Source organism: Salminus brasiliensis, chromosome 16 (assembly GCF_030463535.1).
Source record: "Salminus brasiliensis chromosome 16, fSalBra1.hap2, whole genome shotgun sequence".
In the NCBI taxonomy this organism is placed as follows: domain Eukaryota; kingdom Metazoa; phylum Chordata; class Actinopteri; order Characiformes; family Bryconidae; genus Salminus; species Salminus brasiliensis.
In genome coordinates this window covers 31,114,282-31,141,457 of record NC_132893.1, presented here as the reverse complement: position 1 = coordinate 31,141,457, position 27,176 = coordinate 31,114,282, and the positions used below count along the sequence as shown (strand labels likewise).

Sequence of the window (27,176 nt, the reverse complement as noted above, 5' to 3'; positions counted from 1 at the left end):
GTTACTTTAATGTTTTGTAGAGTTTTACTGGTAAACACACTCACTGCCAAGAAAACCGAGACAATTTATAGAACTGCCCAAGACTTCTGTACAGTATTATAATTCTCATTTGATTTTGTTCCACATTTTGAATATACATCCAATTTAACCAGTGCAGTCCTTTCAGAGACAGAGTATAATTACAACCACACATCATTATTTGAACGTTTGAACCAGGCTCTGTTATTCCATATTTTTTCGCTATAATTGTCATATAATTGTCTCCTAAACAGTTAAACAGCAGATTTGCTTTTGTTGTTACTAACAGCCGTTCCCGACAGCAGCCAATGCGCCGCTATTTACAGGATGTGTGTGCAGGAGGCCTGAAAGCTGTAATTTAACACTGATTACTAACTGAGGCACTCGGGAGCCGGAGAAAGTGGTCCAAGGGTGAAATCATGCTCATGTGTTTGGATAACTTCAACGTTTTGTTGTTTTTGAGAGCTCATCATGTCAAGAGCCATTACACCTCTGTAACGCAATCAGTGTAAGCTAGTGGTGTTAATGTCTGAGCCTAACAATTTAATTATGATTCTTTAGGAAAATAATCAGTTCATAATTCACCAGGATTCATTTGATTGATTTGGGTTATTTTGTTATGATTCCCTTGATTAGTTTAAAAACAGGGACTTTGGCAGTTAGATGGGGTAAAACTGAGGTTCTATGGCTGTAAAATACTGAACTTCAGATTGGGCCAAAATATCAAAACTAGAACCAAAAAAGTTTGGTTCTAGATCAAATACCAACAGTTTATCTGGCCTGTTGCAGTTTTACAGTGACTCTTTCAGTAACGAGCCCTGGAACCGAGCTGCCACAATTTCCTTAAATAATAGTCAGGTGTGGTAGATCTCAACTCTGAAGTAAAGTAGATCTTCAGAACCAGGACTGGGCCCTCACGGAATTGGTCCCACCCATTGTAAAACGAAAATGTGATTGACTGATTGATTGTAAGAACTGGGAAGTAGGACGTAAAACACTGAGGCCAGAGTTTGTGAACACTACCCAAACTTTCCAAGTAGAAACTCCCATTAGGGGCAGCACGTTGTGGGCTGTGGGTTCAACCCTCACTTTTAATGTTTCAACCCACCAAGGATTTTGGGCCCCATGAAAAGATATTACACTGGCCCACACAACTCCAACAATTCTGCCAAAATACTCAATTAATACATTTTTGGGGCCACTCTTGGTCACATGCCCTTAAAATTGCACTAACTTGCCCCTCTTACAGCACTGGTCTCAACTACCCTTTGTCTGTGTGGGTTTCCTCTGGGCCTTTTAGTTTCCCAGCTATCAAAAATGGGGATATTCCTGTCTTGTGCCCAATGATAAGGACCAGGACCCTGACTAGGAAAAGGTGGATAAAAAGATAAAGACTTTTGCCCATCTGAGGTTAGCAATTCTGAGTTGTGAGCTGTAGTCAAAGCTGTAGTCATTATTACATAAATCTGTAAGGCCTTCTGTCCATCTCATCTGGTCTTAGCCAATGGGAGAGCTGCTTGACTGTTTCTATCTAGATATCTAATTAAATAAGAGTACAACAAGCATGATGGTTCTGTTAAGTAAGAATCTACAAACCATCAAAGACATGTATTTTTTAGCTCCCAGTTTAGGTCCCCACTGACCGACTGGAAGGCCCTGAGGTTTCCCCACTGATTTTCAGTACTCCTCTGATGCTCTGATGCTGCTTTATGACTGCACAGCTTGATCTGGGAAAAGCTTCAGGATGCAGAATGTCTGATGTAACTTTCCCGCCATGGTACTAACAGACTTTACGATGACCCTGCAGAGGGCGCCAGTTCTGCCTTGCTCTTTAACCTCACAAGCTCTGAAACCAAAGCAGAGTGGACTGATCAGATGCTGTTCATTCTGTTAGATCAGTGGTTTCCTGTCCTGACTCTGGAGGACTCCCTCTGCCCTGCACATTTTCCAGTGTCCCCTGCTCCCAGCATGCCTGATCCAACTATTCGACTAGTTAATAAACCCTCCCTGAGGTCAACTGGATGTGACCCCAGAGACAGAGAGAGAGAGCAATGAAAACAATGAGTCAGTGAACATGTGTATTTTTTTTTCTCCCCACAGTCAGACAGGCCTCACAGACACCCAAGGAGAGTACGTGGAGGTAAGACATCCATATCATATCTATGGTCACTGTTTCTGTATCTCTCTCTCTCTCTCTCTCTCTCTCTCTCTCTCTATCTCTCTCTCTCTCTCTCTCTCTCTCTCTGTCTCTGTGGTCTGTTGTGCTTCTCCTAACCACCCTTTTCTCAGTATGTTGTAACTTAGACAGACACAGTTAAAAGTGTAAACATAAACATTATGTGTATTGATTTGACAGTGACTATGCCAATGGGTTTTTTTTTGGTGGGGGGGGGGGGGGGTATCTCCCTTGCTCCCTTGTCACAGAATGATTTCAGTTCAGTACTTGATTAATACCCCTGTAATCATTGACTAAAAGCAGTATTTATAAATGTAATGGTGATTGGGCCCTTTTCTGCTATGTAATGACAAACTGCAGTTTAATATTTTCTGCTCTCTTTGAACTCCTGGCTCATTTAGATAATTGATTCTCCAATGACTGTAACTGTGATACAATGGAGAGCCGCTAGATGGCGGTGCGAGCTTCTTTTACTTCGCCGGTGGAAAGGCTTAGGCTTATAGTGAGGCCTGCAAACCTCTCTCTCTCTCTCTCTCTCTCTCTCTCTCACTCTCTCACACACACACACACACACACACACACACACATATGATGTCTTGTAGTGTTCCAGCTCACGTCTTTCATAAATAACTTTAACATAAACATAAACAGAGAGTTTCACACAAAACTATAGAACTGGGGAGTTGGTTAGCCTTGAGGAGCAAGGTCTCCTAGGCCATGCTAGCAATCTAGGGCTAAGGGTGCATCCCAGTTGCTCACTGATTATTAATACTAACTAGTTTTTTATGAAGTGTGTAATGTATGCTTTATCTTTTCATCTCTCAGCAGGTTAGTATTTTAATATTTGTAGTACTAACCTGCCAGACCCACACTATTAAAATTATAATTTTTATAATAATTTTATTTATAATATATATATATTTTAAATGGCAAAAATGGGTCTAACTTTGAATAGAAGATTTAGCTTAAAGTAATTTAAAGCATTTCTATTGGTCCATTTAGGTGTTCATTCATTCTATCTATCTATCTCTCTATCTATGTATATTGTCTCTCTCTATCTCTCCATATCTCTCTCTCTCTCTCTCTCTCTCTCTCTCTCTCTCTCTCTCTCTCTCTCTATCTATCTCTCTCTCTATATATATATATACACACACACACACACACACACACAATTGGGACGCAGCCAACGTGTTCATGGGTGTAAAAACCCAGAGAGTGACTCTACTTTAGTGAGTTTAGCATGGGGCATGTGTCAAAATCTCAAAAGTGGAATATTGGAAACAATTCAAAATAAAAAAAAAACACTAAAATGTATAAAAGCAAATCTAAAAAGTGTGTGATGCACTGACTAATGACCGATGCTGGACTTTACACAAAGACAATTTAGCAATGGTGTGAGCAGTTTCAAGTCAACTCACGTGGTCAGGTGGTCTTGGTCGTTGCTTAAAATCTTTAATCTCCAAAATGACGTCTTTACAGGTGCCTTTAATGGAGGTCAGTGTAAAAATATTTTATTCCAAGAAATTCTGAAGCGTTTCTATTGGTCCATACATCATTTCATCATCATTGACTTACAATATAGAGAACACCTACAGATTCACATTGTGTCATCAAAAATGGGGATACAAGGTGCAGCACACAGAACAGCTCCATTGCGCATGGAGCAATACAGAGGCCAGTAAATACCCCAGGGCACTAACTAGACAGGACGACATAACAATATATGGTTGCATCAAATGTATACGGAGGACACACTATATGGCCAAATGTTTGTGGACATTCTTGAATGCATTCAGCTACTTTAAGTTGCACCCATTGCTGACACTGATTTGCAGACACACATACACACACACAGCTTGTCTAGTCGTTGTAGAGAAGTACTGTCAAAAGAATAGGACTCTCTGGAGCAGATAGACATGAACCTAATGCCAGGAGTGGGCTAGATGGGATATAAAGCCCCCCAGCATTGAGCTATGGAAAAGATGTTTGGTGCTCCATCCAATTTATTGTTGCAATTGCAATTATTGCAGTCGTTTTCCACGTCTGCATCTCTACCTTTCTCTCCTCCCCCACTCCGCCCCTCTCTTCCTCCATCTGTGGTACTATCCCTCCCTCTCCCGCTCACTCCCGCTGCTCTGAAACTTTAATGCAGCTGGGGTTGAGCTGAGGATGCGGCCTGAATGTTCACTGTTACAGAGAGAGGAGTGTTTTCTGACTGGTTGCAGCTCGGAGGGGAGCTGAAGTGTTTTTGCGTCTATAAACAGAAGCATCCCATGGTGCACTGGTGCCAATGACCTACATGTTGTGTATATGATGCAGGTGGAGGTGAGATCCGCTCAAGAGAAGACATTCGAGTGGGAATGTAAAGAGATACACCAGCATTTTTGACCTAATTTTATTTATTTATTAAAGATTATCACAGCCCATATCTTATATAACCATTACCACACAAAAGGATCAGAAACTGCAATGGCTCAAAGCTTATAACACACACTTATAATGGAAGCCATTGGGCAGGAGCTTCATTAACAGCTAACTGGCTCCTATTAAAGGCCTGTTTGGAGACCATGCCATGCATTCCCATTCAGTCTAATAGAGCAGAGTCAGCATTGACACACTTCGTAACCTTAATGTAAAATGTGGACCTATTTGTCTACCAGCCCTCCAGGTTCAGTGTTTTAAGTGTAGATAGATTGCAGTGGTCTGTGGTGGGGGGCAGCGTGAAAGAAGAAGAGGTGTGAGAGATGTGAGTGGACAGATGACGGCTAGTGCGAGCTAGTGCTGGTTCCTCATTATGCCCAGCTCACAGGGAGAGGAAAATTAGATGGAAATGTAAACAGTGGGGAAATTATGGAAAATGGGACAGATGCAGCAGAAATAGAGAGATAGAGAGACAGAGCGAGAGAGAAAAAGAGAGGGAGGGAGGGGGTTGAGGATGGACATAATGAGTAATATGAGCATATCGCACACAAAGAGAGACTCTAGTGAAAGAAATGGGCATTGTGGTTCAGCAGAGGCTCCAAGGAAACAATGCATATTTATGAGTGTGATAATGATCAATTATAATATGTCAATAAATATTGATCTGATGATGGATTGATTGATAGTGTTCCGAATGTCACATTTTAATAGCAATAAGGTGTTGATGGGTTTACATTTTGAGGCTTTGTATAACAGAACAGCCCCTATTTGACAGCATCATGTCTTAAGTTTCCCCTAGATCCCATCAAATTAAATGGGATAGCTGTATGTATAGCTTTATGGGAATCCAGAAGAGGACAACAAAATATAAACCATAAAAAAAACATGGAACCCCCCTGTGAGCAAGCCAAAGGTGACAGTGGCAAGGAAGAACTCCCTCAAAGCTGGAGGAATAAATCTTGGGAGGAACCAAGACTCACAAGGGGGGACCCATCCTCCTCCAGTCAGAGCTACTTATAAATTATTGATGTAATATCACTGTACCGACTGTTACATACAACTGTTTTACTGCTCAGGTGTTGCTGATTTTATCATAATAAAGTTAGATAGTCCATACAAACGTCAACATAGTCGGTAGGCAGGTAGCAGTAGCAAGAGGGTCAACAGCTGGTCTAATTTAGGCCTAAAAGTTAAAAGACTTCCTTTGGTGTGAGGCCAGACAAGTGGGCAGTCATTAACTTGGAAGGAGTAAAGAGAAAGAATTAGTTCTGATTGGATTCATGGAGAACAGAGAATGTTAATATGAGTATGGCTAACGGCTCCAACAGGTCTGACTATAACAGCCTAATTAAAAGGAGAGAGCCAGGAGGTAACACAGACACGGGAGCATTCAGAAACACTGGCATCCATCTGATCAACCATACACATCACACTGTGAGAGTATAGTAGGAGCTTGGGAATCCAGATCTGCTCAAAATCTGATTGCTTTGTAGGACGGAATATGCAAATTAGCTAATTGTGCTGGAATTATTTCTACTGGTGTGTCACATATAGTGTTGAGGTTTGCTATTTTTTCGCCCTGGAGGCTAATGTAGCTAACACGTAATGCATGCTTATACCTCACTGATTAGCATTGTGCTACTTGCACTACTAGGGGGTTTTAGGTGATGTTTGATTGTTCATTTTTATAGGTAACAGTATGTCACACAGTGTCAGAAGCCACATTAATCAACTACATTTGGGACAAAGGTAAAACTATAGTTTACATTTTTCATCAAAAATATTGCTTTAAGGCCTACAGTCTGGGAGAACAGCGAATTTTCAGTGAATGTTCAAGGTGGCTGGTGTTGAATGGCATGTTTTTGTAAGGGTTGGAGAGCAGAGTGGGGCGGATAAGGCAGGAGAAGAATTTATGGGTGGAGGAGACAAAGAGAAAGAGGTAATGGTGTGAGTGGGAGGGGTGAGTTTATACCTTAATTTAGGATAATTAACTTGTGTCTGGCACACAGCCTGGTATCTGTCCACAACCCACCCACCCCCCACATACAAATAGATGTGACTTTGAGGTGACTTAGATCCAGCTGGGTGCAGAGACATATCACTTTCCTCTTTCTCCACTCCCTCCTCTTCCTCATCCCCTTTCCCCTTCCTCAGGATGGTAATACATACAGTGGTGCCAATTATTACCCCAAATTCAATCATGACACAGCCCTGCATTGATCAGGCCTGTAAATCGACTTGGCTGCACTCGCTAACACGCCTCTCACGGTCTTGTATTACTCTAACAGATCAAAACCAAGAGACTAGAGTGAGACACTGCCCACACACTCAGCAAATGAGCCTCTGGCTTGGGCCAGAGCCAAACAGCACAGGAAAAAAAAAAGAATAAACTACATTACCCAAAATGCTGTGAGCATGGCTAATTAAAGTGCACATACTCTTTGTAGCATTTGGGTAAAACAAGTGATGTGGCCAACAGTAGCCATTTTATGCTATTAAATTACACTTCTGCTGATCTAAACCTGACTAGAGCGCCCCCTAGTGGTTAAAATTCAGTTCCGCTGTGTCTGTAACTCCACCTCTACTAATAAAATGATGAAAAAGAGAGTTTTCTTTCTAATAAGTAGCGCTGGGTGGCAACCTTCCAAATGATAGCGCTCCCATTGGTCGCTGTCACAAACGTATGATGCTGAAAAGCCTCTGATTGACTGCTGCTATCAACCTTGCCCTCACTCCACTAAGCCATGCCTACCCGTCATCCCCACCTGATCAACCCTAAAACTTGTGGGAGTACCGTAGACGTTGAAGGTTGATGAACTCAGTCATGCTGCTAAAAACCGATTAGCATTCCTGAAATGATATCATGCTAATTGGTTACAACTAGCTTCCATTCTCTGTTTGTAATGTATGTTTGAAAAATTCAATTTAGGTCTCTTCGTTGCTCTAAATGTGGACATCTGAAGTTTGCTTGCTTCATATAGAAGACTATTGAAGCTAGCAACTAGAGCCCACCAATTAGCATCTTGCTAACTGCATGCACAAATCCTCTCCTTTTTGCCTTAAACCAGCTTACCAGTATAATTGTAATCTTTAATAGATAGGTTTATGTTTATGTTACTGCTATCTATAAACACAGAGTAAAGGGCATCACATTGATTAAGATCAGGTTCATCAACAGCAGTGCAACAGAACGTAGCCTCCCAAGGGAGCCCAGGGAGCAGTTTGGGGTTAGGTGTCTTGCTCAAGGGCTTCTCCCAAGAACACTCCCATTAACACTCCACTGCCCCTGCCAGTGCAGGGGATTGAACTGGTGACCTTCTGGTCTCAGGCATCATGCTTCTTTAAGCATTAGGCCACGGCTGCCCCCTGAAACCAGTAAGGCATGATTTTTTAATCGAACGAGAGATCCATGCATACTTAAGTGAAAGAGAACGAGCCTCTAGCCTGTGCCATTGGGTCATACTAAAGAAAAAAAAAACACAAAACAAAACTACACTACCCAGAATTCCAGTGGGGGTAGAGGCTAATTAATGTTAATGAGGGAATGAAGGAATGTGAAGGAGAGGCAGCTGGACCCTGTAGGCAATAACAGAGGGAGGGTAGAAAATGTATACTGCCTGCAGCCTACAGACTGAGTAATTAATGTTTAACAGAGAGAGAGAGAGAGAGTGTTTGAATAGAGTGAGGACAATTGGGGGTCGTGATCAACATAGAGACACGGGGCAGTGTGAGGAGAGAGAGTGTGACATAGTGAGAGAGCAAACAGGAGGTGGAGAAGTAGGACAAGAGAGTGTGAGAAGCTCAGGAGAGGTGAGAGGGAGAGAAGGATAAGTCATAGAGGTGACAACAGTGAAAGTGTCATAATTTAGGATTAAGCACTCTTTTACCACACCGATGGCCCTAGGGATTGAACCAACAACCCTCTGGTTCCAAGCCTGCTTGTGTGCCTGTTAACTATTTGTATATCCCAGCTCAGAAAGCCAGGGCATGTCATGCTACAGCATCCCTGAAGCACAGAGGGTTAGGAGTCAACAGTGATAACTTGGTGGACCTGAGTATCAAACCCACGACCCTGTGACCAGTTACTCACTGTCCTAAGCACTGAGCCACCACTGCTTTTTCATGGTAACTCTTCTGTACAAGACAGTGTGCTCCACCTCTCCCCACCCTAACCTTAACCCCAGCAACCAAAACAGCAGTTCAGCCTCTTTTGTCTGTCAGTCTTTGTTCTAAAGGGCTACAGCCAAGTGTTTTTGCAGTTTAGCAAACATCATGCATGTATGAGCGCTCACCAGAAAGAGCTAATTACATGACCACACCCACCAGTCACACAGGATTACAGTGTATTATTATACAGCGTTTTATACCTGGGGATGGAACCAGCGACCTTCTGGTGGCCTAAAGGTTAAAAATGTGGGATTGTAAGGAAGACCAGAAGGTCGATGACAGGAGCACAGGGTCAACCATGCTACAACAAAGAGGAACAGAGAGGGTTAAGGGCCTTGCTCAAAGGCCCACAGTGGTCTTGTGGACCTGGGTATTGAACCCACATTGAACAACATTGTCATCGACAACCTAACATTCTAACCTATATATATGCTTTAGTCTATTTTTTTCGGTCATTTGTGCTCTAAAAAGGGTGTCAGTCATGCTTCAACACCTCTGGAACAGAGAAGGTTAACAGCCTTGCTTCATGGTCTGACAGTGGTAACTTAGTAAACCCGGGCATTGAACCCACAACCTTGTAATCAATAACATAACACTCTAACCAATACATCTGTCTTAGCCTCTTTGTCTCTCCATTTTTGGTCTATAAAGGGTGTCAGTCATGCTTTAACACCTCTGGAACAGAGAAGGTTAACCACCTTGCTCAAGGGCCTAACAGTGACAACTTAGTGAACCTGGGCATTGAACCCACAACCTTGTAATCAATAACGTAACACTCTAACCAATACAACTGTCTTAGCCTCTTTGTCTCTCTATTTTCGGTCTTCTAAAGGGTGTCAGTCATGCTTCAACACCTCTGGAACAGAGAAGGTTAACCACCTTGCTCAAGGGCCTAACAGTGACAACTTAGTGAACCTGGGCATTGAACCCACAACCTTGTAATCAATAACGTAACACTCTAACCAATACATCTGTCTTAGCCTCTTTGTCTCTCTATTTTCGGTCTTCTAAAGGGTGTCAGTCATGCTACAACACCCCTGGAACAGAGAAGGTTAGCAGCCTTGCTCAAGGGCCTAACAGTGAAAATTTTGTGAACCTGGGCATTGAACCCACAACCTTGTAATCAATAACATAACATTCGAACCAATACATCTGCTTTAGCCTCTTTGTCTCTCCATTATTGGTCTAAAAAGGGTGTCAGTCATGCTACAACACCCCTGGAACAGAGAAGGTTAACAGCCTTGCTCAAGGGCCTAACAGTGACAATTTAGTGAACCTGGGCATTGAACCCACAACCTTGTAATCAATAACGTAACATTCGAACCAATACGTCTGCTTCAACTTTTTTGTGTCTCTGTTTTTGGGCTATAAAGAGTGTCAGTCATGCTACAACACCCTTGGAACAGAGAAGATTGACAGCATTAATTTAGTGAATCCGGGCATTGAACCCACAACCTTGTAATCAATAACATGGCACTCTTACCAATACATCTGCTTTAGCCTCTTTGTCTCTCCATTATTGGTCTAACATGGTCTGCAACAACACCCCTGGAACAGAAAAGGTTAGTATATAACTTAGTGAACCCAGGCATTGAACCCACAACCTTGTGATTGATAACCCAACACTCTAACCCCTTTCCAATACATCTGCTTTAGCCTCTTTGTCTCTCAAGTTTTGTTCTAAAAGGCCACAGATAATTGTTCCCACAGTGCCACAAGCATCATGTGTGTATGAGTGCTCGCCAGAAAGAGCTAATTACATGACCACACACACAGAAATCACACTGGATTACAGTGCATTATACTGCACTCGCCAAAAGAGAGAGTAAGTGGAGTAGTAGAGTTTCTGTCTCCCTTTTGTCTTGAGTAAATAAGTGTGTTTCACAGAGCTCCTGCTTATGGGATTAAACCCAAACACACACAACAGCGTTTATGTGATTTTGCTGCGTTTGAGGAAGAACAGTCAAAGCCAGCGATTATCTGTCGTCACTGTGAGGCTTCAGTAAACCATGCTAGCTCTGTTTTATTCACACAGCAGATTGGAAAGCTATTATAGACACACACACACACACACACACACACACACACACACACACACACACATCCATGCATACATACTGTACATAGGCAACAATATATGCAGACACACTCACACACTGTACTATATTATACTATATAGACAAAAGTATTGGGACACCTGCTCATTCACTATTTTGTTGCATTGCTGTGAGAATTTGATCGCATTCAGCAACAAATGCAAGAAAAGGATGATGGAAAGTCACCACCACACCACATCCCCAATTCTCCAACTCATCCCAAAAGTACGGGATTCTTGGAGCACCAACCATTCTTCCAGAGAACACAGTGCCACTGTAATGTAGCTGAATGTGCTTATTAGAAGGAGTGTCCACAAACATTTGGACATATATACTGTCTGGTTTTAGATCATTGGTCACACTTGAGGATGCTGCTCTGAGGACTGTGAGGCGGTTGCCATGGCAAGGCGTCCCGAGTGATGTCATCGTTCTTCGTTCCCAAGGGAGCGAGCCCCACCCGGAGTCGTGGTGCTGTCGAGATGAGCTGAGTGTGAGTGAGTGTGTGTGTGTGTGTGTGTGTGTGAGGAGTGCATATGTACATGGGCAAAGGGAGACAGAGAAAGACAGTGAGAGTCTGAACAAGAGAGAGAGAGAGAGAGAGAGAGAGAGAGAGAGAGAGAGAGAGAGAGAGAGAGATGGAGAGACGACTGGAGCTCATTTCCAGGGTTTTGCTGTGTTCCTGGAAAACACACCATGTCATATGAAGGCTGAGCGCACCCCCAGCACACAGCTCACACTCCTGCTCTGCAGACTGCTTACAAACAAATGCATGTGTGTGTGTGTGTGTGTGCTTGCTGTTTATATGTGACTTGTCTGGAGTGTGTGTGGGTGAACACTTCAGTGTGGGAGTGTGTAAAAACTCTTTTCTCTCCACCCCCCTGCTTCTGCCCCCCTGCTTTGCTTCCTTTCAATGAGGAATAAAGGAGAGAAATTCCTTTGAGAAGGTGCTGAATGCATGAAGCTCTCTCTCTCTCTCTCTCTCTCTCTCTTGTTTCTTTCTTGTTTCTGTTATCTCTCTCGCTCTATCTGTTTCTCTCCCATTTTTCTTTCTTTCTATCCTCTCGATCCTCCACTTGCACTTTCTCCTCTCTCTCTCTCTCCCATCCGCTATAGTCTATCTCTCTTTCCTTTCCCTCTCTGTCTCTCTCTCTCTCACTCTGCTGCTTGCTCTTCCTTTCCCACTTCGTTATCTCATTCTCTCTCATCTTCACGCTGCCTTTCCTTTTCTCTCTCTCTCTCTCTCTCTTATTCTTTTCTCTCTCTCTCTCTCTCTCTCTCTCTCTTTCTCTCTCTCTCTCTCTCTGTCCTTTCTCTCTCTCTCTCCACCCTGGAGGAGAGAGTGGGTGGGGTTTCAGTGCCTGCAAGCATCTCTCTCTTTCTCTCTCTCTCTCTCTCTCTCTCTCTCTCTCCCCCCTCACTCCCTCCCTCTCCCTCCCTCGCTCTCCCTCCCCCCACCCACTCTTTTCATCCAAGAGCGATGAGGTAATCCCTGCCAGCGCTGTGAAGCATTGCAAGTGCCGGAGTGAGTGAGAGCGAGAGAGGCAGAGAGGAAAGAGGCAGCGAGGAAGAGAGAAAGCGCACGAGAGAGAAAGCAACGGGATAGATAGACAGAGGAAAAGAGGGAGAGAGAGAAGGGAGAGAGAGAGAGAGAGAGAGAGATGACACTGGCTGTAGAGAAGCAGCAATAGCACTGATCACTGGGGCTGCAGCGGTAGCAGCAGTTTGCCGGCTTGGTGCTCGTGCGCGCGCCAGTGTGTGTGTGTGTGTGCGAGGAGGGGCATGACCCGGGGCTTCTAGCGGACTCCAGAGAGAGAGAGAGAGAGAGAGAGAGAGAGGGAAGAGAAGAGAAGAAGAAGGAAGAGGAAGAGGAGTAAGGATGACGGAGAGATGCAGCCTCTGGAGCGCTCTGTCTGCAGCCGCGTGCTGCTTCTACAGGGGATCCTTTATGCAGGTGCAGGTGTGTGTGTGCTCGTGTGTGTGTGTGTGTGTGTGTGTGTGTGTGTGTGCGTTTTAGGTGCTTTGGTATAGAAACACACAGCATGTAACAGTGATGTATATGTACGTATGTGTGTGTGTGTGTGTGTGTGTGTATGTGTGCATAGGATGCTACGTGTGAGAGGACAGTTAGTCTTAAAGGGCCCATATCCCACATTTTCCAGTGTTTTTAAAGATTTCTTAAATTGCATTCATAAGTTCCATGTATGGTGCTTGTGTGGGTTTATGCACCAAAAACAAGCATCATTCTTCTTTGCACAACAGCTTTCCATCCTTGTTTATCCTCTAGAACTAAACATTCTGTTTTTGTCACTGTGCCTTTAAGACTGATATGCAAATGACCTCTGTTCTGGTTGGCTGCAATTTGCCGGGCCTGGGCAGTTCAAACAAATAGTTGTGACATCACAAAAATAGTAAGTTCAAAACAGGCTGTTTTAGTAGCTTAATGTCCGTACATGGACTGGGGATTTAATAATATTTAGAAATCTTAGCAATGTGTACATATTACATCAGAATTGTCCTACCTCATTTATTACTTAGAACTGAACAGACTGTCTTTTGTTACTGTACCTTTAAGACATGCAAATGACATGCATATGACCTGTGTTCTGGTTGGCTGCAGTGTATTTATTATATTTATTTGTAAGAACAAAACAATCCAGGCTGAAATACTCCTAACTTCAATGTAAATGGGTGGGAGTAAACATTTCTGAATAGGCTGCTAAATGTATATTTATACAACTGTATATAATAGTAGTGACATCACAAAAATACTAAGTTCAAAACTGGCTGTTTTAATAGCTTAATTTACATAAATGAACTGGGGAGTGCATCAAATTTAGAAATTGCAGCAATGTGTACATATTAGATCATACTACAGCTCGTATTTCCTAGAGGGGTTTTCTACATATGGACCCTTTAATGCAAAGGGTGGTAGTATGTGTGTATGTGTGTGTTGTCAGGTGCTTACAATGCATATGGCTCTCGACAGTGAATTGTGCACACTTCAAATGGCTTTTGTGATCTGTAGGGATTTAGATAGAGAGAGAGAGAGAGAGAGAGAGTGTGTGTGTGTGTGTGTGTGTGTGTGTGTGTGTGTGTGTGTGTTATTAAGGCCTGGTCTATAGGTGTGTATGCTTACATGCTCACGTGCATTTGTATGAGAGTGTCACCCACTAGCCTGGGCGATGATCTCACTGTGCTGAGTGGGTGTATGTGTGTGTGTGTGGAGGCTTGATGAGCCAGTAGGCTCTGTTGTCATTCTGTGGTTTTGTAGTGGGTTGTAACAGGGCTGGAGGCTCTGAGAAACAGGAGATTCTAATGCACCGCTGGAGGTCATTCTTTTTATATCCGAACTGGAGGATATATTGTTTCTCAGCTGCTGCCTTTCAGCTCAAAAGCCTGCTGTGTTTGGACCCGGGCAGATATACGATCAGCCCCCGTCCAGAGATCTGAGCAGTATGGTGGGGAATTGAGACTGGGTGTTGTCTTTTTGACCTCGATTTTTATACGTCCACTTGGAGATGAGAACAGCGGTGTTAAAGCAATAGTTCGGCCAAAAGTTTACACAATTTCCCCCATGTCCCAAATGTAGCCAATTAGCCAAGTCATGTCTTCAAGTCCCAGCTTTGCTTATTTATTTTGTTTGGCTAGAACTGTAAGTCTGGCTAATGTAGCTAGCTAACAAGAGATGGAAGTAATAGTATGTTGAAAAATCTAATCAGCCAAATCCTGTTTGGTGTCTGAAACCTTCCAATTTAGTTGTAAAGTAGCTAACAAGTAGGCTAATGGAAGCATATACCAATTAGCATCATGCTAACTGTAGGCCTAAATCATCACACATTGCCTCAAAATGTATCATCTCCCAAAAATGAATGCAAATGAATAGCCACCAGTTAGCATTAGCCACCAGTAAGAGCTTGCATTGTCTGCCATTAATTGTTTACCATGTTAGCATGCTCTCTAAGCCAAAAAGGGTCCTCATAGTACTGAAAACGTTTTGTTGACATGGTTCTACGTGGAACAGGTGGTTTTGCTTTCACTAAAGAACATTAAAAGAACCCCCTTTTACAGAGTATATACTCTTGTATATATACATAATGGCTGTCAGAGTAAGCAGTGAGTGCATGTGTACGTAGAGAGGATCGTGATAAACTTAGCTAAGCGCTTGCATTCATGAGCTTAGATGCTGATGTGCGGCGCTACGTAACGACTGCAACTAGCTACCAGAGCGATTAGCCCATATTTCACTCCAGCACTGCACCTTTTATCAGCTACAACATATTACACACAGTTAGCGCAGGCTAAGCTGGTCATTAGATAGCGTTAGCTAACAGGCTAACAGGCCCTTTCAGTGATATTCAGAGACAGGTGAAGGGTCTCTCCTGTCCAGGGAAGAGTCTGAGGCTTTCTGGAGAAGCATTGCTGTGAGGATCTGATTGCATTCAGTGACGTGAGCGTTAGTTTTAGCTACATTAGCAACATATCCTCTGGTTTTTTGAACATTTTTGAACACCCAAACCATCCGGACAAAAGTATTTGGACACCTGCTCATTCATTGTTTCTTCTGCAGTCAAGGGTATTAAGGTACCTACTGTACTTGTGGGGCAGTGGTGGCTCAGCGGTTAGAGCGCCAGGATATCGATAACAGGGTTGTGGGTTCGATTCCCGGGCTTGCCAAGCTGCCACTTTTGGGCCCTTGAGCAAGACCCTTTACCCTCTCTGCTCCCCGGGCGCTGGAGTTGGCTGCCCACCGCTCTGGGTGTGTGTGTGTACTCACTGCCCCTAGCTCACTAGTGTGTGTGTGAGTGTGTGTTCACTACCACAGATGGGTTAAATGCGGAGGACCCATTTCGCTGTACAGTGCACACTGTACAATGACAAATACGTGCACCTTTACCTTTTTTACCAAGGAAGAAGGCTTTCTGCTAGGTGTCGGAGGAGCATTGCTGTGAGGATCTGATTGAATTCTGCTACAAGAGTGTTAGTGTTAGCTACATTAGCCTCATCGCTCTATTAGGCTTTTTAGACATTTGACCTACACTCTCTGGACAAAAGTATTGGGACGCCTGCTCATTCGTTGTTCCTTCTGCAGTCAAGGGTAATAAGGTATCTGCTGTCCAGGGAAGAAGGCTTTCTACTAGATGTCGGAGGAGCATTGCTGTGAAGATTTGATTGCATTCAATAACAGGAGGGTTAGCTACATTTGACTTATAGCTTTCTTGCAACGTAAGAAGGAAAATCAAGATACCCAACATTTCTTGTCTGATTCCAGTTGGGGTAAGAGGGAATGTGTACATTTGATTTTTGGCCAAATCATTACTTCAGTTTGGCTGGGCTGCAACTGGGTGACGTACTTATAAAAAATACCTCATTGCCTCTCGCTCTCTCTTTCTGTTGCTCTCTCGCTCTTTCTTTCATGCCTGTTTTTTTGCCAGAGCACGTCAGAAGTGCAGGGCAAGTTCAGGCTTTTAATCCTGGCCTCCTCAAACTGATAAATTAATACCATTTCTTCCTCCTTTACTCTCCAGAATGACTCAGTCCTTTCTTAACCCGTTTCTAAGACAATTTACGGATGCAGCTGGAGGTCCAGCACTGAAATAATGTGGGTGAAACATTCAAGAGCCTTTGTATGACATAGCTAAGGAGTAGCAGTTGGTCCATCCAACAACATACACTATATGCCCAAATGTTTGTGAACACCCCTTATGTCAAATTGCACCAATTGCTGATACAGATGTGCAAATGCAAGCAGACACAGCTTGTTTACTCCCTGTAGAGAACTCTCTGGAGCCAGGCGTGGGCTGTAAAGCCCTCCAACACTGAGCTATGGACCAGTGGAACTTTCTTCTCTGGAATGATGCTTGGTGCTCCAGCCAATACTTTTGGGATGAGATAAGGAATTGAGAAAGAGTTGGGGTGATGATCATCCAACATCATGACCTCATTAATGCTGTTGTTGCTGAATGCAATCAAATCCTCACAGCAATGCTCCTCTAAAATCTAGTAGAAAGCCTTCTTCCCTGGACAGCCTCCTACTAAAGCAGGATAAACTCTTTTTAAAACCCTTTATTCCTGGAAGAAACAATGAATGAGCAAGTGTCCCAATACTTTTGTCCATATAGTGTAGATTGACACACACGACAGATAGTGCCCTAGATGGCCACAAAACAATGACACCATGACACACACAACGCCATCACATACACATAAGAACAGTGTGTCACTATTTGCCGTAGCAGTCATGTGCCACATAAGGGCTATGAGCTGTGTGTAATTATGTATCTGTGGGCTGTGTGTAGTGATTTATGCGTGACTGTGGCCACCTGAGCTCAGGGAGAGAAGACAGGAGACTCAGCTGGTGTCTGCTAATGGGCTTTTGGCCCAGACAGACAGAAGAGTGTGTTGGTCTTTGTGTATTTTTTTTTTATGCTAGCAGCCCAAGCTAGGCCTGAGCTGTACAGTCTCAGGTCTTGAGGAATTGTTGGGGTGCTGTTTTTTACGTTTGAGATTGTTTGTAGGTCCAGGTTTAAACAGCAGTGTCAGCATACACTTGGAAACTAGAGTTGCGCAATTGGGCTAAAGCAAGTATAGTAATGGTCTTCATGGGTTTAGAACTGATCAGAAGTGTTAAAGAGGAATTACAGTAATTTTTCCCCTGATCGAGTATCAGCCGATACCAATCCGATCTTTGTGTATGTATAAATAATTCAGCTCCTCAGTTTAGATCAGACGAGCTGTTCAGTGAAATCCTTTATTTTCAGTATCAGTTTTTATAATCAGACTTTCTGGACTAACTGATTTAGTTTAGTCGAGACTTTTCTTAAAATCTCTGTTTTATAGTGTTTAATATCTTATAATCCAGTCTGACTCTCCTCCCTGACCAATCAGCTCCCAGCTCCTTTACAACACTGCAGTCTGATCACTTCCTGAGTGTGTGTGTGTGTGTGTAGGGGTACACACTCTGGACTGGTATCTGTGGTTGTTGTTGGTCTACTGGTGTGTAATAACTGGTTTATAGTGGGTGAATGTTCTGTGTGTGTGATTTGGGTTTCTATAGCGTGTGTGTCTGTGTGTGTTAGCATTAGCGTTAGCCTCTACTCGGTTCTGAATGGGTTCTTCAGCGCTGGTTTAAAAACAGAGAGAGGCGAGTGAGCGGTTCTCCGGTTCTCCCGCCGGTAAAACAGGGTGTTTCAGTGAGAGTTTTATAAACGGTTAGATATTATGGTCTGTTTTCATGTTCCACTCTAAAATAGCTCCACACTGTAGAACCTCAACTCCTTTATTTACCTTCTGAGAACATCTGGTGGGTGATGGGTGATCATAACTTCACCTCATCCCCAAATCCTCAACTCAAAATTCCAGAAGTATTGGATCGAGTACCATCATTATTCCAGAGAACACAGTTCCACTGCTCCACAGCTCAATGCTGGGGGGCTTTATACCCTTACATTATAGCTCACACCTATAATGTAATGTGGGGGACTGGGGTTCGATTCCCAGTTTGGGTGACTATGCTGCGCTACACCAATAAGAGTCCTTGGGCAAGACTCCTAACACTACACTGACCCACCTCTGTAATACGAGCAACCTTGTAAGTCGCTCTGGATAAGGGCGTCTGCTAAATGCCATAAATGTAAATGTAAATGTAAATGTAAAGTAGCTGAATGCATTCATTACAAGGGGTGTCCACAAACATTTGGAGCTTCAGTGTATGAATGAAAGAAAATGCCATAACTAGACAACTCGAGTGAACCACTTGGTACAGGAGGGTCAAGGTCACAGCTCAAAAAGATAAAAATGGCTTCAGTCTCTCTGCCCCAAGCAGAAACTCCTTTACTCACACACCTCACACACAAACACTGTGTGTTTCCTCGTGAAAATCGTAAGTCTGGCAGTCCATAAATCTAGCAATAATACTTTCATCAAACCAAACAGGACTACTTTTAAGTGCTCCCTGGAAAAATGGGAAAAACTTGAGTGTTTTATAGTGAGTAGCACATCCCAAGAGTCTGTTGTGTGTGTGGTGCTTGGTGCTGGTTCCTCATTAAAAGAGTGGACAGTGCAGTGGGGGTGATTAATGCTGGGCCAGTGCTCTGTTTGCTTTAACCACAAATCTACAAATCCCCCATCTGCACTTGCACTTTGATTGTGTCTGTCCAGTGTTAATCCCTCTTTTCTCTGACTCCCCTGCCACCCTGCTGCCATATGCACTCGGGCCTTTCTCCTGCGGGTTATGTGCCCCACTCACACAGGGGGATTAGAACCAATGCCCTACTGTGGTTGCCCTGAAACTGAGAATCTGAGAATGACATTGCTTAGACATGAGTCAGTGTTTTTGGACTGTAGCAGCTGCCTTGATGATGATGCTTGAGGGTGCATAAAGGAAGCTGGGTAATTGACCAGGATGCAGATTTCGACTTTTCTGCTTTTCAGTATTTTGTCGTGCTCTCTCTCTCCCTCTCTCTTGCAGTTATTCAGTCATTTCAGGTAATACATGAATAATGTTTATGGTTTTAATCCCTTTAGTCTTATGCTGGGATTTCTGCACCACCTTTTGCTCCTCTCTTTCTATGTCTCTCGCCCTGTCCCTCGCTCTCTCTCCATTTCTTCTCCGCTTTCTAAATCCTCTTTGGAGCCACTGTCACTTCCCCCTGGGGCTGTGACGGCTAAGCGTCTGTTAACAGAAAAAGTTCAAGAGTAAATCTGTCTGTTACCAAGAGAGAGAAAGACAGAGCAAAAAAAAAAAAAGAGAGAGAGAGAGAGAGAGAGAGAGAGAGAGGTTAACCTAATTACACAGGGCTGTTTTCACTCTTAATGAGCGCCACGTGGTTTCAGGACCCCCTCCCCTCCACCCCACTCCAAAACTCCCTCCTTTCGTTCTTCTGTTCCTCCCTCGCTCCCCAGCGAGTCTCCGTGTTGTTGGTTTGATGAACGCCGCGTAAGGCTCAGAACCCCCTGAGCTAGGATTAGTACTCATGCATTTTGTGCTTACCACTTGAGCTAATTATGTTTGCTCTCCTCGCCTTTTCTGTGTAGAATGAGGATTCAAGAGTGTAGATGAAGCTTTGATTTGCGTCTTCGGCGCCGGTTGGGAGGCGAGTCTTCGTTAAAAGCCAGGGATTTAAAATTTAGAAACTGTCTCTTGAGTTTTAATTTTCCTTTCTTCGCTGCTGAAGTTGGTAATTTTGCTCAACGGCTTTTATCTATTTCACCGGATCAGGGCAGACTGTTTCCCCTAGTCATCTTTAATATTGAGCCATAACTAGACCACATATACAGTGAACACATTTGCACTGTAGGTCATGAGTTCACAACCCAGCACTGGAAGAATTAACACAACAAATGGTAATCCTTATTTAGTCTGCCGTTTGATTCCTTCTTAGTCATCTTTAATATTGAGCCATAACTAGACTATATGTACGGTGAACACATTTGTACTGTAGGTCATGAGTTCACAACCCTGCACTGGAAGAATTAACACAAGAAATGGTATTCCTTATTTAGTCTGCTGTTTGATTCCTTCTTAGTCATCTTTAATATTGAGCCATAACTAGACTATATGTACAGTGAACACATTTGTACTGTAGGTCATGAGTTTATAACCCAGCACTGGCAAACTAGCACTGGCAGAATTAAGAGCTACATATCATTGTTAATCCCTGTTTAGTCTTTAGTTTGCTTCTTCTTGAGTCATATTGAGTAAAGAATAAAGTGAACACATTTATACTGTAGGTCATTAGGGTCCTGACTCAAACAACAAGCTTTGGCTGAGCCATTAAGTACATTTGAATTATATGAATAAGAAGATTCACAAGTCTCCTTACCCCTAAGTTGCCTTCAATATTTAGACATAGGAAGACACAAGTGGACAAGTTTGAATTGTAGGTCATTGGTTTACATCCCAAAAATGTAAATGGCTGGTCTATGAGATGCATCCTAATAATAAAAATCTTTTTTCAAATTTGTACATATTGTTTCATAACATCACATCCCAAAGAACTAGCACTGGCTGAACCTTTGTTAAAGTAAGTATGAACGGTTGCAATCCCACAGTCCTTATGGTTGCTTTTTTAATTTATTTTTTTATTTTATTTGTGTCATATTTAATTAGCATGTGTGGAAACATTGTGCAATAGTGGGAGTCCTAGCTACCTGGTGGATATTAGAAATAGATAGATAAAATAATTCTGCAACATAATTACACAATATATTTAGCGATAAATACCAATACTGAAGGTCATGAGGTCCTATCCCAAAACACTAGTGTTGGCTGAAGCATGAGCCTCTTATGAATTCAGTGCACAGTGTTCATCCTCTTCATTCATGTTTAATGTGGAGCCATAAACTAGACAACAAATAAAGTGGACTCATTTGTACGGTAGGTCATGAGGTCATATCCCAAGAAACTGCATAAGGCACTGCATAAACCATGAGCCATATATGAATAACAAAATCTGCTTGGTATACAATAATTTTTCCTTCCATTCTTGAACTCCTCAAAACCTGCACATGGGCCCACATGTGAGTTCTGTATCCTCATAACTGCAGTACTCTCATAATTAACATCAATTTCATAGACTTTAAAATATAGCCCTGTGGGACTCCATAATATTGGTTTCCAATGTTACAAAATAATCCATGGTAGTTTTTGCATTATGATTTATAACAAGATTCTAAACCTAGGGTTAAAACTGAGGCGCAACCTGGACAAGATATAAAAGAAATGAGAGAAACGGTCCCAGACAGCCATCATTGGCCTCACCGTCATTTGAGTATGAATGATAAGATCTGCTTGGGTTATATGTATGAATTCATAAGCTGCTGGGGAGCTATTTTGAGAGTCTATCTGTCTATGTGAGATGTTTTTGGGTGGGTGTTGGCGATGCTGGGGCGGGTGTTGGTGGTAGTGGTGTTTTTGTTTTTGATATTTTTTTCTGAGCTGAGATCATAGGGGAGATTTGGAGCCTGCATGCCCATCACAGGCCCTTAGTGCTTTCGCCTTTTTTGGAGACCGGCAAGATCAGACAGAGAGAGAGGCTTTCAGCTTGTCTCTGGCCCAGCTTTTCAGTTCCATCCCCCTCTCCTCTGCTCTATCCCCCTCTCGTCTCCTCCACCTTCCAATCCTCCCAACCCCAAAACAATCACACCCACGTCTGTAAAGGTCACCAATAGATTGTCATTACCAGCCTCTCATCTGCTACTCTGTCAGAGCTGATTATAACAGTGCATAGGCAATGCTTCACCTAGCATTTAACAGTGCTTTAAGCTGGAAATGCATAATTCTATATTATGGATGAAAAATCAAAATTACACATTTCTCTGTTATGTCCAAAGGTTTGTGGACACCCCTTCTAACGAATACATTCAGCTACTTTTAAGTTGCACCGATTGCCCAGTGGAGGAGTGGAACTGTGTTCTCTGGAACGATGGTTGGAGCTCCATCCGGTACTTTTGAGATGAATTGGAGAGTTGGGGATGAGGTGGGGCGCTGATCATCCACAATCAAATTCTCACAGCAATGCTCCAAAATCTAGTAGAACTGGACAGTAGAGACAGTTACTCCAACAAAAGCAGGATCAGCAAAATTTTAATTTCCTTGATTTTAGAAGAAAAAAATTAAATGAGAAGGTGTCCCAATACTTTTGGACTCTTTAAGTCTTAAATTTTCCAATTCAATGCTCACATTTTCAGCTTAGGGGAGCTGCCTCTTGGCTTCAGCCTGGAGAAGAGCCTCTATTGTAGACCCACTTGACCTTATTGTCCAGCCTAAACCTCAGAGCTTGGTCAGGAAATAGGTACCAGTGCTCATCTTGCCGATAAGCCCTGAGCTGTGGGTGCCTGAGTATGTGTGTGTGTGTGCATGTCCATGCATGTGCTGGTGCAGAGGTAGATTTATGAAGCCGGAGAGACCTGAAGAGACCCGGAGTAGATACATCAACAAACAGTGTATCTACCATGCTTTATTAAACCTTTGTTTTGGTCACAAGAGAGACTTCAAGGCCCTCAGTGAAGCAGCAAACAGAAGGAAGGCCACATAGAGCCAGTCATGCATGAGGACTGCATGGGGAAATGTAGGCGTGCTTCGGTCTGCTCAACCCTTCGCTTTCCTTGTTCTCTAGAGCTGTTTTTACCTGAGGGGGCTTTATTTTGTAAAAGGGAACTGAGATATCTGTTGGCTGTAGCTGCGATCGTGACATCTGTGTTGTGTTATGTACTGTATGACTGCACATGACTGCAAATGGGAGAATGTAGGCATGCTTAGGCCTGCTGAACTATCTATTGCCCAAGTCTCTGTACTAGTGGGCTTGGGAAGCCTATTTTCCAAGCAGTCTCTTTATGGAAATTAGCAAGAAGCCTACATAATTTGGGCTCCTGGGTGGTGCAACTGTCTAAGCGCTGGCCCCATCATTGTGGGATTGGTGGGTGGGTAAGACTGCTCTGCTGCCCTGTGGACTTTCTCAGTAAAGTGCATGATAAATCTGCAAGACTGGAGATTTAGTTTTGGCATATACACTGTATGGACAAAAGTATTGGGACACCTGCATCATTCATTATTTCTTCTCAAATCAAGGATGTTAAAGCAAGTGTATCCTGCTTTTGTTGGAGTAACCACCTCTACTGTCCAGGGAAAGCTTTCCAGTAGATTTTGGAGGATCATTGCTGGAAGGATTTGATTGCATTCAGCAGCAAAAGCGTTATTGAGGTCAGAATGTTGGACGATTACCACCCTGGTCAATCCTCAACTTCCCAAGTCATCTCAGAAGTATTGGATGGAGCATCAACCATCATTCCAGAGAACACAGTTCTTCCACTGCTCCACAGCTTAATGCTGGGGGCTTTATACCCCTCTAGCCCACGCCTGGCGTTAGGCAGCATGGTGTAAATAGATTAATCTGTTTACCTGCTTCAGAAAGTCCTATTCTTTTGACAGTAGCTGAATGCATTCATTAAAAGGACTGTCCACAAACATTTGACCATATAGTGTATATGTACACAACCTTTTGGTGGTGTATTTCATATCACCATGACATTTCACTGAGCGCTGAGGGGCCTGGTTGTCTTCAAATCACCAAAGGCCCCCACTAGACCCCCCTCATGCATCACCCTGCTTTATTACAGCCCCCACTGCTTGTCAGGTGCCACAGTTCTGATGCATTGTCAGCAATAGAGAGAAACCGAGCAGCATAAACACGAGTTCACAAGTTGGTGATGATACGCAAAGACGTTTCCTCCCAACGTGAAGCTGCAGAATGGCTTAAAATTACAAACCGATTGAAGGCGATATGCTGGATAATTACAGTAAATGAATTCATTTTTGGTTGTGCCTCGTGGACATGCAGAGATAATGCACGATTGGAAGGTCCTGCATAAAAAAGGCCGAGCCTGGATCTGCTAATCTTTTTTCGAGACAGTTGTGCAGATTGGATTAGTAATAGTTTTGGGGGTGGGGGGCTGTTTGGGGCATGTAATCTTTAGTTTTTATTGTATGGTAAATTGAATTAACCCAGTTCTTTCTGCTGGGGATTGGCGTTGTCCTGTATGTGTATGTTACAGTGGAATGGTGGTGCGGGGAGGGGGGGGTCTACTGGAGTGGAGGAGGGGATGGAGAGTGAGTTTGTGTGTGTGTGTCAGTGGGTGGATGAGTGGGTGGGTGTGTGTCCCCTCTGAGATGCTGGAGGGAAACACATCCAGATGCCTCCGTAGCAACAACAAAAAACAATGACATCATGTGCAGGGTGGAGAAGGATAGGAAATAGAGGGCGAGCGGGAGAGAGAGAGAGAGAGAGAGAGAGAGAGAGAGAGAGAGAGAGCGAGACCTTGCCTGTCACACTGAGGTGTCGTTGGCTGATATTGTCAGCTTTGCATGTTTTAACACATGGTGAGCTGGAAGATTAATAATACACACACACACGAAAGAGGGTGGAGTGAGTGTGTGTGTGTGTGATGTTGTTACAATGTTTCCCTGCCCCCCCCCCCCCCCAACCCCCTTACTCAGCTCTTTACCCCCCCTCAGGGAGCTCCTCATATGCACGTCACCATGGCGACAGCCTCATGCTCCAGGACAACGCCCCCACTCCCTTGTCCCAACCCCCATCAGCACCACACTGATTAGCCCACAGACAGTGTGTGTGTGTGCATGTGTGTAGACAATAGTCTATTATTACTGGACTTATGATTGTATTTCACAGCGTGTGCGTTATTGCAGTCGATGCGTAGATGTTGCAGTATGTAGCTTTTTGTTTCGCTTGAGCTTGTTTTTGGCACTTTGTGAGGACCGGATATCCTGATGATGATTGGAAAACATGACAGTTTTGTAGAAGGTATTTGTTTGAAGGTATTTTTCTATTTTTCACACCACGAATGCAATGTTTGCGCTAACAACGTCTCTTAGATGGGGAGTTAAACATTATATTTAGGCATAGAAATTGGCATTAGAAATCAATAGAGGTCCTCACAAGTATAGCAATATCAACATTGTGTAGACAGTAAAATGGTCTTATGCTGAACGGATCAATATTTATACTCAAAGCAGTGTTGTATTGCAGCCTGTATATGAGTATTGCTGTGCCTAGTGTTTGATAGTGTGTGTGTGTGTTTGTGTGTGTGTGTCATAAAGCTCCCTCCTTTTTCCCATAATGCACCAGTCAGTTCATTTAAGTGTCCTGGGTAATATGTGAGTGCGTGTTGTCTCGCCCCTGTGCTGATCTGATATTCCTGTTGTACCCAAAAGACCCACAGTTCTGTACTGACCCAGTGTGATGGGGGTAACAGGCTGTCAATCAAACACTGTCCACGCCCAGTCAGCGCGGTGCCCAGCTCCGCATGAATGAAAGTGAGAGATCAGCATTCCCTCACTGACTCCACAGCCAGCCAATAGCAGCACAGAAAGATCCGGAAGGGATGACATCATCTCCAGCCAATAGTAGCCTAGCTCCAGGGCCTGCTGCTGCAGAAAGAGAGAGAGAGGTAGAGAGAGAGAGGAAGTGAATGAGTAAATGGGGTGATGGAAAGAGAGAGAGAGGAAGGGAGAGGGAGAGATGTATGTGAGTAAATTGTGTGAGGGAAAGAGAGAGAGAGAGAGAGAGAGAGTGAGTGAGAGAGAAAGAGAGAAAGAGAGAGAAAGAGAGGGCATAAAGGATGTAGAGGAGGAATGGAGAGACAGAAGGAGTGAATGGGGTGATAAGGAGAGAGAGAGAAAGAGGAAGATAGAGAGAGAGAGGGAAGGAGTGAAGAATGTGGAGGATGAGTGAATAGGGTGATGGAGAGAGAGAGAGAGAGAGAGAGAGAGAGAGAGAGAGAAGGATGAGGAAGATGAGTGAATGGGGTGATGGAGAGGGGCACAGGGAGAAAGTGAATGGGGTTATGGAGAGAAAGAGAGAGAGAGAGAGAGAGAGAGAGAGAGAGAGGGAGTGAAGAATGTGGAGGACGAGTGAATGGGGTGATGGAGAGAGAGGGAGGGAGAGGGAGCGAAGGGGAGTGATAAGCTGTCTGTCAGTGTAAAGGTGAGATTGGACAGTGACCTGAAGCAATTCGACAGCTTCAAAAGAATTCTGGACTCTATCTTGGGAAGATGAGACTGAGGGCAGGTGTGTGTGTGTGTGTGTGTGTGTGTGTGTAAGAGATAGCAGTCTCTCACTGCTCTTGCCAGCCAGCATTACCAAGCATTATTCTGAGCTCCTTGTACACTCACACACACACACACACACACACACACACTAATATACACTAGGGCACCTGCTCATTCATTGTTTCCTTCAAAATGAAGAAAAAATAAAAAAGAGCCCGCAGCAGTGAGGAGTGTTCCCAAATCCATCCCAACTCCCCAGCTCATCCCAAAAGTACTGGATGGAGCACCACCAGCATTCCTGAGGACACATGCTCTACCACTGCTCCACAGCTCAATGCTGGGGGGGGGGGCTTTATACCTCTCTAGCCCACGCCTGGCATTATTAGACAGCATGGTGCTTCAGAGAGACCTATTCTATTGGCAGTACTTCTCTACAGAGACTAGACAAGCAGTGTGTGTGCATTTGCACATCTGTGTCAGCAATGGGTGCATGTTAAGGGGTGTCCACAAACATATAGTGTATATACTTGACGTCAGGACTGCATACCACATATACTGTAAGTGTGTGTGTGTGTACAAGTGTAACACTGCAGTAATAGCTGGTCCATGCACTCATACTGGCCAGCTTGAAAGGCTCCAGTCTGCTCGTGGCTGAGAGTTCAATACTCAGCCCTTATTAGCATTCAGCTCCATTAGACTGACCTGAAGCAGAGCAGACACTGCTCCATACGAT

General features: G+C 43.6%; 1 protein-coding gene across 3 annotated transcripts in view; it reads left to right on the top strand.

Annotated features, from left to right (window-relative positions):
- The window catches only part of sh2d3ca (SH2 domain containing 3Ca), a 73,189-nt gene that overhangs the window by 8,934 nt on the left and 37,079 nt on the right, over nt 1-27,176 (top strand). Inside the window, exon 3 of one of the 3 annotated variants that reach the window (XM_072658684.1) lies at nt 2,119-2,158. In XM_072658684.1, the coding sequence (XP_072514785.1) occupies nt 2,119-2,158 (40 nt within the window). Of the gene's footprint in view, nt 1-2,118; nt 2,159-12,257; nt 12,836-27,176 lie in introns of those variants that run through there. The other 2 variants (XM_072658686.1, XM_072658685.1) reach the window with 2 other exon arrangements.